Raw genomic sequence first — 14,559 nt, 5'->3', positions numbered from 1 at the left:
CCCACTAATAACCTTAGTAAATATGTCTTGAATGTACTTGGGAAATGGCTTTAAAATCCTTTTCAGGTTGATGTGCAGGAATAATTGCCTCTCTGAGGTCTTAGAAGATGTCAGGCTGATAAAAAATTTTACTTTTAAAAGGAGGTTTTCCCACCTGCCAATTATTATTTTGAGGAATGATGAGAATGTAGCATCTGGCTGCAAATGGTTTTTCTTCTGTAGTAATGATGATAGTGTAAATATGCTGCAGTGTTTTTCCGTCTCAGGTTGGGTTTATTTCAATTTAAGACTCGCTAAGGGCCAGACTTCATGTCCTGATACGAAGAACCTTAGACAATTAACTGTATGTTTTTTAGGGCTGGGGGTAAACGATTATTTTTAACAATTAATCAGGTGATTATTTCATCGATTACTCGACTAATCTAAAGAGTAATTCAATTCTTGCTCGTGTTTTCCCTCAGATGTAAGTTGCTTCAGATAAAAGCGTCTACTAAATGACAGTAGTAGTACTAATTAGTGATGCACCGAATGCTCAGTAACCGAAATTGTTCGGCCGAAAATAGCAAAAAAAAAAACACTTTTGGTGTTCGTGGGGGAAAAAACGAACAATTAATAACGGCATGTTTAGATGACGCAAAAGAAGTGGATAAAACAAAATAAATAAAAAGAAAATCAATCCCTTTCCCATATTAATACTTGTATGGGAATGATTTTCTTTTTCTTTAATTTGTTTTATCCACTTCTTTTACAATTCACATTAATGCATTTTTTTTTGTTTTAAGGCCTATGTTACAATTTTTCAGCAGTCAGTTATAGGCCTAATGTAAGCTCAAAGATGGCCCAAAAAATTATTTTGCCAATTTATTTATTTTAAGTTATTGTGCTTTGTTGGTATAATGTCTGCTGGAATATCTAAAAAATGCTGGGAAATGTTCAGTTGTTCATGTTCAATAAATATTTCTACCTTGTAATTTTGTAAAAGATTGTTTTCTTTGAAAAGCATGCCTAAAGCACATTTATTTGATATATGCAGGGATTAAAGCAAAAAAAATATTTTTGACTGAAAAAATCTTTTCAGGCCAGTTCATATTCCCCCTCCATCTATGCACTGCACCTATTGTGAAAACCAGGTTTTTTCTTGCTTTAACATATATAAAGTGGTCTCCCCTCAGCAACTCAGAGAAGGAAGAAAGCAACCAAATTCTGCAGTGTCTGTACAGCCGCCCGGATGAGGCATCCAGTGTGATGTGGATCTACGAGCCAATAAGATTCGGCTCCCCAAAGTTACGGAACTTTGGGGAGCAGATTTAAATCGGTTGGTCTCCGATGCATGAACCCACGCCCACTACTAACTCTGCCGGCCGGAGCTTCCTCCATTTATTTTTTTGATAATTTTGGTGATTATGGCTCACAGTTTATGAAAACCCCAAATAAAAAAATTTCAAAAAATTTGAATATTTAATTAAATCAATAAACAATTCAACCATCAAAATGATAACAAATAAAGGCTTAGGATATCTTGCTTTGCATGTATTGAGACTATGTAATATATTAGTTTCACCTTTTAATTGAATTATTTAAATAAATTAACTTTTACACCATATTCTAATGTTCTGACCTTCACCTGTAGCCAGTACTCGAGTTGTAACAAAAAAATCAGGGGGGATGGTGGATTTTATCATATGGGGACAGATAATTTTATGCTGATTACAAATAATATAATATATTACAATAGCAGTGACCAAAACAAATGCAGCCTTCTGTAAGCTTTAAATATCCACTGGGCTTACATCAAATACATCAAAACACAACAATAAAAAACACTTTTCTGAACTTATCAATATGACTCTGTCCTTCACAGGATAAGTAGAATGGATCACTGCAAAAACTCTAAATCCTAACAAGAATATTTGTCTTATTTCTAGTTAAAATGTCTCATTTTAGTAAAAAAAATCTCATTACACTTAAAACAAGACTCATCACTGGAAAAAACAACAATTTTCACCTGTTTCAAGTAGATTTTCACTTGAAATAAGTAGAAAAAACAAGATTTTTTTGCTTGTAATGAGAAGATAAATCTTGTCCCACTGGCAGATTTTTCTTCTTATTTCAAGTGAAAATTTACTTGAAACAGGTGAAAATGGTCAAATAAGTAATTTTTCTGGTGTTATTTTTCTGGTGATGACTCTAAATGTTGAAATAGCAGTAAAACCACATTCATTGATGAAATGACATAAGGGATGGAAAGGGGGGATGGCAATTTTGTAGGGGGGGGGGGGGGGTGATTTTGACCGTTTTTATTTCAGGGGGGATGCCATCCCCCCTCATCCCCCCTCAACTCGAGTACTGGCTATATTCTACATCTGGGCTGATGTGGACGTACAGTAGCATAGGAGGATAAGCTATTTAAGTTACTGGTATGTATGGCTGTCTGTACAGTCGTGCAAGTTCAATGCTGTTAAAGCACTTTAACTCAAAGCATTTAGTTTTTTTTTCATATAAAATAAATACATTTCTATGCAGTTTAGAAGTTTTTGGGATGTCCCTTTTTTGGCACCTGCCCTGCTGAAATCAGGCGTTCCTTATTTCTATTTCTGAAAGGTGGTAAACCTAGAGGCGACCCGACGGGGGCCCGCGTTAACTAGTCCCTGACGGGCGCCGCAGCTGGGGAGATCCGCGAGAAGGGCCCGGTGCGCGTCCAGAGTTGCCGCCGCCGAATCCGATCCCCCCCCGCCGGCCCGCCTTCCGCGCGGCGCCGGACACCGCCCCGCAGAAAGACCCCCGCGCGACGGGCCGAACGCAGCACCTCCGACGGCGGGGAGAGGAGGGCGACGGGGCGACTGCTCGCCCAGACTACCCCCCATGATCCAACACGCCCTCCTCTGTTTCTGATTGGCTAATACCAAGGCTCTGGCTCGCTTAATTGGTTTATAAAAGCGCCAGTTTAATGCCTAAAGGCTGATTTATGGTTCAGCGTTACTCCAACGCAGAGCCTACGGCGTAGGTTACGCGGCGAGGCGCAACGTACGGTGCGCCACGCCGCGTAACCTACGCCGTACCCTACGGCATGGCTCTGCGTCGATTTAACGCAGAACCATAATTCAGGCTTAACATGATAACGCACGTGCAAATGTTTTTTTGTTCTTTTCTTTTTTTTTTTTTTTCCTAATTTTCGAATTGACGGAAATCCGTCTAGAGACGGAGAACTTTAATCCCTGTATATGCAATGGTGAAAAAATTGGCAAAATAAATGTAAAAACTGCGAAGAACCATGTTCGGTATGTTATTCGGTATTCGGCCAAGTGTTTATTATTTTCGGTTTCGGCCCCAAATTTTCATTTCGGTTCATCACTAGTACTAATAAAGAGAAACAGTTGAAGACCTCATGTGATTGCAGCTATTCAATATCATACGAATAATTTACTTTCTAAAAGCACACAGATCAGCTTTAAGTACCCTGGTATAACAGAAGAACACCAGTTTTATTAAGAGACAAGAAACTCTACGGGTACTTAACGTGGACTGAAACTCAAAGCTATTAAACGTCTTAAGTTACCACAAACCTGCTAGTGACGATGATGACGTCCTCAGAGATGTTTGCCATCTCTTTGATCGTTAAGTAGCACATCCTCCTCAGGGTTTGCTAAACAGAAAACAGAGTTACGTTTGTTTATAATCTAAATTAACATCTATGACAAGTATTTTCTGACTTAACATGACATGTTTGTGTAAACCTGTATAATCTTACATCGTTAGACTGGAAGAGTCTTGTCATTGCAAAGAAAGCTTCAGTAGCTTCTGTGGTCCCAAAATGCTCTCCCTGCATGAAGAAAAAGGTTTAAAATTGAAGTTATGATGGCAAGATTCTTGGTCAGACATCAGAGTTATTAAAAACAGATACCTGATTGAGAAGGTAGATGATCTTGGTGAGGATGTGGAGGCATCTTCGTGGGTTGATGGGAGTCTCATTGAAGATGCGAGCCTGTGAACGAGACAGATTAGTTTATCATTAATGGACAGACTTGTAGTTATCGAGACCGTTCTTGGTCTCAAGACCACTTTTTTGTGGTCTTGTCTCGGTCTCGGATAATTGAGATGCCGTTGCACCAAAGTGACAGAATCTGGGGATCAGCAGTTCTTCCTCTTGTTGTACAGTTTTGTAAACTATTTGTATTTTGCATCTGATCTAATGTTTTGGTGCATCTGCATGTGTCTGTATTTAATTACAGTTTTGTGTTTATAACGGCCTTGTTTGAATAAATATATGATTTGAATAATATTTGCATATTTGCATATTGTGATTGTGATTGATTAAGCATCAGGTCCATTTCAGTTATGCTGATATACGGTGTAATCTGGTAAATAATGTAATTTCAAGTCGGTAAATGTGTCTAATATTCAAAATTCAGGTTTCATCTCCAAATTCAGTCCAATTTAAATCAGTAACATTTACTATTCATTCTTTTCTGAGGTGGAGGGGGGTGTTGGAGCTGGTTATTCTGCTAGAGGACTTTGGGACTAGTTAGTAGTCGTGTCAATCCTTAAAAGCTCTGGAGTCAATCCTCCAATAGTGTAGAAATAGCGGTAGTGCAGTCGCCACACATATCTGATCTCACTGATGGATGAAAACATTTATAGTGAGTTCAACATCATCATCCACTTCTCTGTGTTATTGAGCTGCAGTTGAATACAAGCTCATATGGAAACTAGCTGAACCAGGATGGAGCTGATGTTCTACAATCATGCAGGATCAGGAAATAACTACGTTTACTTTTGTTCTTGAGCTGAACTGGTCTTGGTCTTACGAGGCGGATTGACTCACTTTTTAACCGTATTTTAGATATTAACGCCTGGATGTCACAGATTGTTTTTACGGCTAAACCAGGACAAGACTGAAGTACTGATCGTCGGTTCAAAAGCCCAGAGAGAGAAACTGGCCTCTAAACTAATTATATATGGAGTAAACCCGAGCAAAGAGGCAAGAAATCTAGTCATATTTGACTCTGATTTTAATTTCAAATCACATGTACGCTGTGTCACAAAAACAGCATTTTATCACTTAAAAAATATTTCTAAGGTGATGCCGTTTCTCTCTCTGAGCAACACGGAGGGACAAATGCACTAATGCCTTCATAACTAGCAGGATAGACGACTGTAATGCTCTCCTTACTGGTCGACCCAAGAATACCATCAATCAGCTGCAACTGGTTCAAAACGCTGCAGCACGAGTTCTGACTCAGACCAGAAGGAGAGAACACATTAGGCCCATTTTAAAATCCTTACACTGGCTACCTGTTAGTTTTCGTGTTGATTTTAAAGTTCTTTTATTAGTTTATGAAGCGCTACATGGGCTTGCACTAGAGTATATTTCAGAGATGATTTTATTCTATGAACCAGGAAGGAACTCAGATCCTCTGGATCTTCCTTTTTAGCTGTTCCACAGAGTAAAACTAAAACATTTGCTGCTTTTAGCCACGATGCTCCAAAACTGTGGAACAGCCTGAGGATCTGAGAGGAGCTGGAAATGTGGACATTTTTAAACGTAGACTAAAAACTCATCTCTTTGGTCTGGCTTTTATGTAGCACCAAATTTTATAGTTTAGTTTATGGTTTTGCACAGTTTTTAAAAATATACAGGAAATATCAAATATAAATACTATAGGTGCAGGAAGAGGCAAAAAACCCAATGGGCTTATTTGAAGCCTCCACCGAAGTTATTACAATTTCATGTGTTTATAAAGAACAGAAGATTAACATACAAAAACATATTTTAAGTATAACATACTTTTGAGTATAATTACACAAAAGTGATGATAAACTAATAATGCAATATATAAATAATAAAGACAAAAACATAAGTGTGTGTGAGTGTGCATGGGATATTGTTTTTACAACTTATATTACTTATATTGACTCCTGAGCAAATAAGACGGTACATGTCACTATGAGTGAAACACAAAAAAAACAAAAAGAAAAAAAGAACATGGACACATGTACAACAATACATTGGGAAAAACAATCACAAAACAGCAGTCAAGTTCCTTCAAACGTCTTTTGTAACATTTCAAAGAGGAAGAGCTCAAGTGGGAAAAATCATTCCACAATTTAGTCCCTAAATCTCACCGAAAATTTGACGTCTGCAAGTGAGAAATTTAGGATGAAGATCTGAGGATTGTCCAGTTGAATAAGAATGAACATGTGAATTTAATTTAAAGTAAGTCTTGAACTGTCCAGGAATATTCCCTTCACTTGAATTTATCTTATAAATAAAAATGCATATCTGAAAAATATTGATATCATAACTAGTAAGAATCTGGAGTTTTTCTGAAATAAAGGAGTAAATGAAGCGTGTGACGAGTTGCTAATCCTAACAAAACGTTTCTGTAGGACCAGAATTTTGTGAAGAGTTGTAGGAAAAGTATTTTATAGTTTTATTCTGTTTAACATTTTTTAGAGGTATTTGTTTTATTTATCTATTTCTTGTAATGTTTTTATTATTATTATATTTTATTGTTGTGGACTGATTATTTTTTAGCCTTAAAGGTGACCTATTATGGCATTTAATGTATATTTTAAACAAGCCTTGAATGTCTTAAAAACAATCTAAAGCTTGTTTTTTCTACATAAATCATAAATCCAGCCTGTGTGCCCTGTCACTAGTTTTACCGCTTCTAACCTCTTTTTCTGCGCCTCATTTTTAGGGAAGGGGGGGGTATGATAATGAGGCTCTGTGCTGATTGGCTCCCTGAATGACGTGTAGCAGGGGAGGAGAATAAACCTGCTCCACCAGAGCAGCCCAAGCCTGTAAATTATCACAACACTGAATTTTCACAAATGGAAACTTTATTGTTAAAAAAATAAAATATGAGTTGTATATAAATAACATTTATGCACTATTTAAGCCGGATCTACCCGGCGGATGCTGAACGCTGCCCCGGAGCAACGCCGGGCGCCCGGGAGCAGCGCTGCTGGAGCAGCGCGCATCACCGCGGCTTTAACGGGGGAATCTGACCGGTTCCGACCGGCCGGGACCGCAGGAACCGGCCTGGACTGGTAGCAGGGACTCCCGGGGACCGACCAGCGGAATTTCAGCCGGATCTGCCCGGCGGATGCTGCGCGACGGGCACTGCAACCCGACGGCGGGCGCACAGATTCGCTCCGGAGCGCATCCGCGGCGCATCGCCCGTTACCGGGGATCAAACCGACAGATTTGCCTGAAAATCTCGGAGGGTGAAGCTGGTCCAGCCTGGGACAGACCCCCGAGGACCCAGCTCCCAAACCACCCGGGAACCTGGATGATTTAACCCGGATCCGCTCCGCCGCGGCGCCGCGTCCGACTGGCTGAAGGAAGCGCCGCTCCAGCAGCGGAGAGAGCTGGTTGTGGGCGTGGTTTCAGCAGCGGAGGCTGAACCTCTGGAAATCTGCTCCTGTCGTTACGTAACGACGGGAGCAGATTCTAATCGGCTCAAAAAAACCACGTGACACTGGGGGACTCTGTCTGGCGGGGGTCAGAGACCCTGCAGAATTTCATGGTATTTTGTCTCCCCTGTGCTGGCAGGGTGAGGGGAGACCACTTTATATATGTTAAAACAAGAAAAAACGTGTTTTTCATAATAGGTCCCCTTTAACTCTTAATTAACTATATTGTATGTCAGTGTACATTGGTCTTCCAGTTTTTATTTTTGTTATGCTTATTTTTCAGTCAAAACGTCAAAGATCTTTGTATTACATGTACCTGGATTAAAGGTGCTATACAAATACAATTTGATTGATTGATTGATTCTCTCTGGTCTTGGTTTAGTCTTGACTACAGGTCTATTAAAGGACTCCTTTAATAGTGACACAAGTGTGGTTTAAAGGTGAGGTTTTACCTCCTGCAGCACGGCACTCTTCTCCAGATGCTGGAAAGGGTTTGATCCACTTCCTTCATGTGAAGAAACAAAAACAGAAAAAACAGTATTTAAACATCAAAACTGAGCTCAGAAACAACAATCACTGCGTCAAAACCATTAACAGCTAAAAGGGTTACAGTGACTGCAAACATTATTAGTTGTGCGCAAATACAATAATAAATAACACGTAATTCATGGTTTCCAGTAGAGTTTAATAATATTAACTGTAGCCACTCGGCTAAAAGGCTAGCACCGCTTCAGCCACAAATCAGCCCAGAAAAGATTATTTACTTAATTCAACGGTATTAAAATTCACTACATGGAATCTTCAATCTTACCAGACTCCTCATCTTTCTTGTCAAACTTTTTAATCATCTTTAAACGGCCGAAAATGACGGTTGAAGGCAGAAGATGCTCCGAGTCTGCAGCTACTTCCACGTAGCCCAAACAGCCACTTCCGGTAGTCGTGGACGGAAGTGACGTCAGCGAGTTTAAACTGAGCCACCAGCAGGGGGCGATGAAGACATGTATTTATGAAAACATGAATCTATTACAGTCCATGCTGGCACCTTACACTTCTATGAAAACTTTTGCTCATTTAAATATATATTTAAATATATATATATATATATATATATATATAAAAATATACAAATTTACTACGTGTGAAGGGGTTTCAAAAATATAATTTGGGTGTTTATTCCCTGGTCTTTCATAGATGTTTTTATTGTCTCTGTGCTTTTATGCTTTTAGTTAGTTAGTTTATTTGTCCACAAGTGGAGATTTGTCTTTTGTCTCATAATACAAAAACAACAGTAACATGACACATTAACAAACTTAACATTTACACGCAAAACATCTTAGTGGCAAAAAAGGAGGAACAACAAGGGCATGTACATAAAGTCTACCGAGACGTGCCCTCATTCAGAGCCTTAATGGCGTTGGGAATGAATGAGTTTTTAATTATGTTACGGTTAGTCTTTGGTACACAGTACCGTCTACCTGAGGGAAGTAATTTAAACTCGCTGCAGAGTGGGTGAGTAGGATCCTTTACTATCCTAGCAGCTTTTTTCCCAATCACTTCCTTATAAATACCACTTACGTTTCTCTGTGTCTTCCCTATTATTTTTGAGGCTAGATTCACTATTCTTTGTAGCTTGTATCTATTACTTCTGGTTTCAAGTTCAAGTTAACTTTATTAATACCCGTAGGTAGATTTGTTTTGCAGTAGATGGAAGGCATCTCACACACAATCTTTACTGTCATTAATTTGACACAGAACATAAACAATGAAAACAATGAACAAGTTTGCAACAGCACAAGACATGGCAGGTATCACAATGCTCACTGATGGGATAAAAGTAGATGTTGCCCACAGGGCAAAGAACAATGAATGAATAAAGAAAGTAAAAACCAAGGTCAGGGTTTCTAATAAATAGAAATAAATAAGTTAAAAGCAGGATAGACCTCAGTAATAAATAAAAATCATTAAGATTTGTTTAAAAGAGAGACAGCAGCAGGGACGAAGCTGTGTAGCGTGTGGTAGTTCTAGTTCTGGGGACTTTAAACCTGCGTCCGGATGGCAGTAGCTGCAACTGCTTGGCGTACAGCGACCGGCGGTAAGGAGTTTGGTTTCTTATGTGTCTTGATTTTATTCCTTTTTGTTTATTTTGTTTGTTGGTTTCTGTAGCACTTTGAGATTATTTTATGAAAAGTGCTTTACAAATAAAATGTATTATTCGACCAGGATAAGATTAAAAGACCACCATTGTGCCAGCCCATTCTAATATATGATCATTTAAAACTGAATATAGAATCAGAATCAGTTTATTGGCCAAGATTGAACATGCCAGAGATGGAATTTGACTCCGGTTATTTCGCTCACTGTACAGTAAATAGACAAATGACAGCTCTTATTAACATATATACAAGTGAAAGGTGCAGCAGTATGAGGTAGACATGGTTAATGAAAGGTGCACTGTTACAGCATATGATTGAGGTTATCATTATTATTATTATAGGTTGAAAAGCTTATTTTCAAAGTTTTGTTTTCTCATCTTAAAATTGAATAAAAGCAGAATCGATAACCTGCAGTGCAGTTTAACTTAAACAAGTTCCCTTCTTCAATCTATTCACCTAAAAAACACCAGCCAGAAGAGAAATCTGGTGATGGATTCAGACCTGAATTTATAACAAATAACAAAGTCAGCCTACTATCACCTTGAGAATATATCAAGGTTAAAATAGATCTGATTTCTCAGCAGGACCTGAAGACACTAGTCCATGCATTCATCTTTAGTAGCTTGATTATTGTAACAGCATCTTTCCAGTCCACCTTAAAAAGTGAGGCAACTGCAGCTCATTCAGAACTCATTCAGACTGTCCGTCAGACGACAGACTTTAAAGTTCTGATGCTGGTCTTTAAAGTTCTGAATGAACCAGGACCAGAATATATCAGGGACCAGACATGGAGATGCTGCATTCGATAACAAACTCCTATCAAAGCCTCAGATCAGCTCAAACACTCAGTTTATTCAAGTCTCCCCTGTTCTCAGCTGCATTTGAATAAAGCTCAAAATCTGCTCTGGTACTTTTCAAAAGTACAACTAAAACTAATTTTTCTTTCTTTTCTTTCGTTCTGTCTTTGTATAGAAAATTGCTAACACATCTTTACAATATAACTTCAATGAGTTAATGTTAACTCCGACTGCACCAGTCAGGTTCTTCAGGGAATTAAAAAAAGTTATATCCCAGAATCTTTCATGCGTCTCATTGCTCTCATTATATATACGGACAGAGACAAATGTGTATAGTTGCATCTGCTTTATTTGAGGAAAAATAATCCTTTATTTTGAGTATAAAAATAAGAGACATCTCATGATCACATACATTCACATGCATTTGCATCTTTACTGTGTTTCATGATCTTGCAGGTGGTTTTACAGTATTTCATTGTCAATGTTGTGTTTTCACCACTTTTAGACTTTTAGAGTCCAGATTCACGGTTTGTTCCAATCTGGGCAGGAAAAAAGACATATCGATCAAACAATAAATGAAAGAAAAAATAATAATTGCCCTTAATAATTAAAATACATATCAAAATTGGGAAATGTGAGAAAGCGTTTGATGAATGACAACTGCTTTGTTATCATTCATGCTCTTTTAATTTAACTGCACTGAACATCATTTAAATGCTTTAATTAAAGGAAAATATGCATTTACTGGGATAAAATGGAATAATTAAAAAAAGAAAATAAAGTTTGAATGAGGTCCTGGTTCAATTAAACTCGAGGATTTGCATTTGGACAATGAAAAACATAATAAAGTGAATAAAGCGCAACTTAACAGGGAATGAGATGAATTATCGATTTCAAATTATCAGTATTGATGCAAACACGGACGAGCCAGACACCGCAACATCTTACATTTATCAGTCAAATGTTGAATATTTAAGTTCGGAGGTGAGTTTTTGAAACTAAAGTTTCTTTCCAAACGTTTTTGGGAAAGTTGGAGGGGGTTTTGTCTGAACAAAACAATGTCAACTCACGGACATTTACAGGACTGTCTCAGAAAATTAGAATATTGTGATTTTCTGTAATGCAATTAAAAAAAAAAAGGCACACATTCTGGATTCATTACAAATCAACTGAAATATTGCAAGCTTTTTATTATTTTAATATTGCTGATCATGCTTAAGAAAACTCAAATATCCTATCTCAAAAAATTAGAATATTCTGGGAATCTTAATCTTAAACTATAAGCCATAATCAGCAATATTAAAATAATAAAAGGCTTGCAATATTTCAGTTGATTTGTAATGAATCCAGAATGTATGACTTTTTTTTTTTTTAATTGCATTACAGAAAATAAAGAACTTTATCACAATATTCTAATTTTCTGAGACAGTCCTGTAATTATGACCGCAGCATAAAGGCTGATTTATGGTCCCGCGTCACACCAACGCAGAGACTACGGCGGAGGGAACGCGGCGACGCACACCGTACGCCGTACCCTACGGCGTAGGCTCTGCGTCGATTTAACGCAGGACCGTAAATCAGCCTTAAAGGAACGCTTTTCCACAATTTCTGGGCCGAAATGTTAAATAGGACAACGTTTCCCCTTCAGAAGTAGAAGTATTATTTACTTTAGGAATGAAAAATGATTCATATATGCCAGCACTGGTCACCATGGTCGTCTGATAAGTTTTTTATTATCTCTTTTTCTTATTTCCTCCGGCCGATGTGCGCCAGGAGCCGCGCGTTCTCCGCCGCCTTGGCGCGCAGGTTCTTGGCTTTGGCCACGTCGAACAGGACGTTCATGATGTTGGTGGGGACGTCCAGGGACAGGGTCAGTCTGCTCATGCGGTCCCCCTTCACGCTGTTGCGGAGCATCTGCCCGCGGAGCTTCGTCCGGCTCATGAAGCGGTAGTTTGCGGGACTGGAAGTCCTTTTTTCCCGACTGGACTCCTCCGCGGAGGAGGAGCTGGAGGAAGATGCTGATGCTGAGGAGGAGGAGGATGAGGATGCTGAGGAGGAGGATGAGGAGGTGAGGAACTCCTCGGACTGCAGCAGGGACCCCCAGTCCGGGGAGTATTGGGGCTGGTGGGTGTCGGTGCGGATCCTGATGTGCTGGTCGCAGAGCAGGTCGTTGCGGGTTTGGTGGAAACGCAAACAGAGGCTGGAGGTCGGAGCGACCAGGACCGACAGCAGCAGCAGCGTCTTCAGGGACGACAGCATCATGGGTGCTCTGGGACACACAGGTGCAAATTACCATGGGTATATTTGTCTCAGAAAATTAGTATATTGTGATTTTCTGTAATGCATTCACAAAAACAAAAATGTCATACATTCTGGATTTATTACAAATCAACTGGAATATTGCAAGCCTTTTATTATTTTAATATTGCTGATCATGGTTTACAGCTTAAGAAAACTCAAATATCCTATCTCAAAAAATTAGAATATTCTGGGAATCTTAATCTTAAGCTTTTTTATTATGCACTTAGAGAAAAAAGTCAATGTCGAGAAAAAAGTCAAAATGTCAAGAAAAAAGACGAGATTTCGAGAAAAAAGTCAAAATTTCGAGAAAAAAGTCGAAATGTTTTGATTAAAAAGGAAAGGAAAAAGGAAGAAAAAAGAGGAAAAAAAGGAAAAAAAATCAGAAAAAAAGGAAAAAAAAAAAGGTCAAACATTGTTGAAAAAGCTCCAGGAAGTACAATCTTGAGAAAAAAGTCGAAATGTCGAGAAAAAAATCTTACAGCTTAAGAAAACTCAAATATCCTATCTCAAGAAATTAGAATATTCTGGGAATCTTAATCTTAAACTGTAAGCCATAATCAGCAATATTAAAATAATAACAGGCTTGCAATATTTCAGTTGATTTGTAATGAATCCAGAATGTATGACATTTTTGTTTTTTTAATTGCATTACAGAAAATAAAGAACTTTATCACAATATTCTAATTTTCTGTGACAGTCCTGTATTTGCATCCATCCAATAAAACAATAATATCTAAGTAGAGTATTCTAGTAAACCTGCACTGAATCAATCAATAAGAGTTCCCATTAGAGTAATAATTAAAAGTGCAAGCTTTTGCTTCAAGTTTTCAAGCAAGTGCTTGAAAAAGAATCATTTTTCTCCAACTTACCACCCTTGTCCTTTGGAAAACAGGGAAAAGCAGAGAGGATCTCTGCAGGGACGAAGGCAGAACCAGCAGAAAGAGCCGAGAGGAGCCTGGAGCGTGTCCTGAGGAGGAAGCAGCAGTGTTTTGGAGTGTTTTGGAGGTTTGCAGGTCACCACCTGCTTCTGCTTCTGCCCGGCGGAGAGACTCTTCCCTGCTCGTCCATTCCCTCAACTCTGGTTTAGTAGGAGCCATCAAACGCAGCTCCCACGTCATCTGCTCCACGGCCCGGGTGCATGGGAGCCTTCCCATTGGCTCTGATGGAATGATGTAGCGTTGGGAGGGAAATATATAAATAAAAATAAAGTGGTGACCTCCTGTTTGTGGAGTGGATGCATCATCAGTGAAAATCTAAAGTTTTTTTTCTTTCTTTTTCTAAATCAGTGTGGCCCCAGACTTTACTTAAATACTCGCTGTTACTGTCATAATTATTTTTTATTATATGTAAGTCGCTTTGGATAAAAGCGTCTGCTAAATGAGTAGTATAGTATAGCCAGTACTCGAGTTGTAAAAAAAAATCAGGGGGGATGGTGGATTTGATCATATGGGGACAGATAATTTGTGCTGATTACAAATAATATAATATATTACAAATAATAGCAGTGACCAAAACAGCTGCAGAAATACTGCAGGAATGACATAGCAGCAGTTAAATGCAGCCTTCTGTAGCTTTAAATATCCACTGGGCTTACATCAAATACATCAAAACACAACAATAAAAAACACTTTTCTGAACTTATCAATATGACTCTGTCCTTCACAGGATAAGTAACATGGATCACTGCAAAAACTCACAATCTTAACAAGAATATTTGTCTTATTTCTTGTTAAAATGTCTCATTTTAGTAAAAAAAATCTCATTACACTTAAAACAAGACTCATCACTGGAAAAAACAACAATTTTCACCTGTTTCAAGTAGATTTTTACTTGAAATAAGTAGAAAAAAATCTGCCAGTGGAACAAGATTTTTTAGCTTGTAATAAGAA

At 38.4% G+C, this 14,559-nt stretch overlaps 2 protein-coding genes across 2 annotated transcripts in view; both read right to left on the bottom strand.

Moving 5' to 3' along the window:
• copg2 (COPI coat complex subunit gamma 2) overlaps positions 1–8,353 on the bottom strand; it is a 28,909-nt gene extending 20,556 nt beyond the window's left edge. Inside the window, exons 1-5 of the mRNA XM_061715028.1 lie at positions 8,231–8,353; positions 7,872–7,924; positions 3,902–3,982; positions 3,749–3,820; positions 3,564–3,643 (exon numbers count right to left, since the gene is read on the bottom strand). Of these exons, the coding sequence (XP_061571012.1) occupies positions 3,564–3,643; positions 3,749–3,820; positions 3,902–3,982; positions 7,872–7,924; positions 8,231–8,267 (323 nt within the window). The 5' untranslated portion in view covers positions 8,268–8,353. The remainder of the gene's footprint in view (positions 1–3,563; positions 3,644–3,748; positions 3,821–3,901; positions 3,983–7,871; positions 7,925–8,230) is intronic.
• Positions 8,354–12,017: 3,664 nt separating this feature from the next.
• Positions 12,018–13,703, bottom strand: ucn3l (urocortin 3, like). The gene is made up of 2 exons (XM_061714788.1): positions 13,540–13,703; positions 12,018–12,638 (listed from the first exon to the last, which is right to left on the bottom strand). The coding sequence occupies exon 2, from the start codon at positions 12,629–12,631 to the stop codon at positions 12,116–12,118; it is 516 nt and encodes a 171-aa protein (XP_061570772.1). The 5' UTR covers positions 12,632–12,638; positions 13,540–13,703; the 3' UTR covers positions 12,018–12,115.
• Positions 13,704–14,559: the final 856 nt, after the last annotated feature.

This window comes from Cololabis saira, chromosome 23 (genome assembly GCF_033807715.1).
Source record: "Cololabis saira isolate AMF1-May2022 chromosome 23, fColSai1.1, whole genome shotgun sequence".
NCBI classification, from domain to species: Eukaryota; Metazoa; Chordata; class Actinopteri; order Beloniformes; family Belonidae; genus Cololabis; species Cololabis saira.
This window is presented reverse-complemented; position numbering and strand designations above follow the sequence as displayed.

Coding starts and splice junctions, on each gene's coding strand:
- ucn3l (XM_061714788.1), bottom strand. CDS start 12,631: ATGATGCTGTCGTCCCTGAAGACGCTGCTGCTGCTGTCGGTCCTGGTC.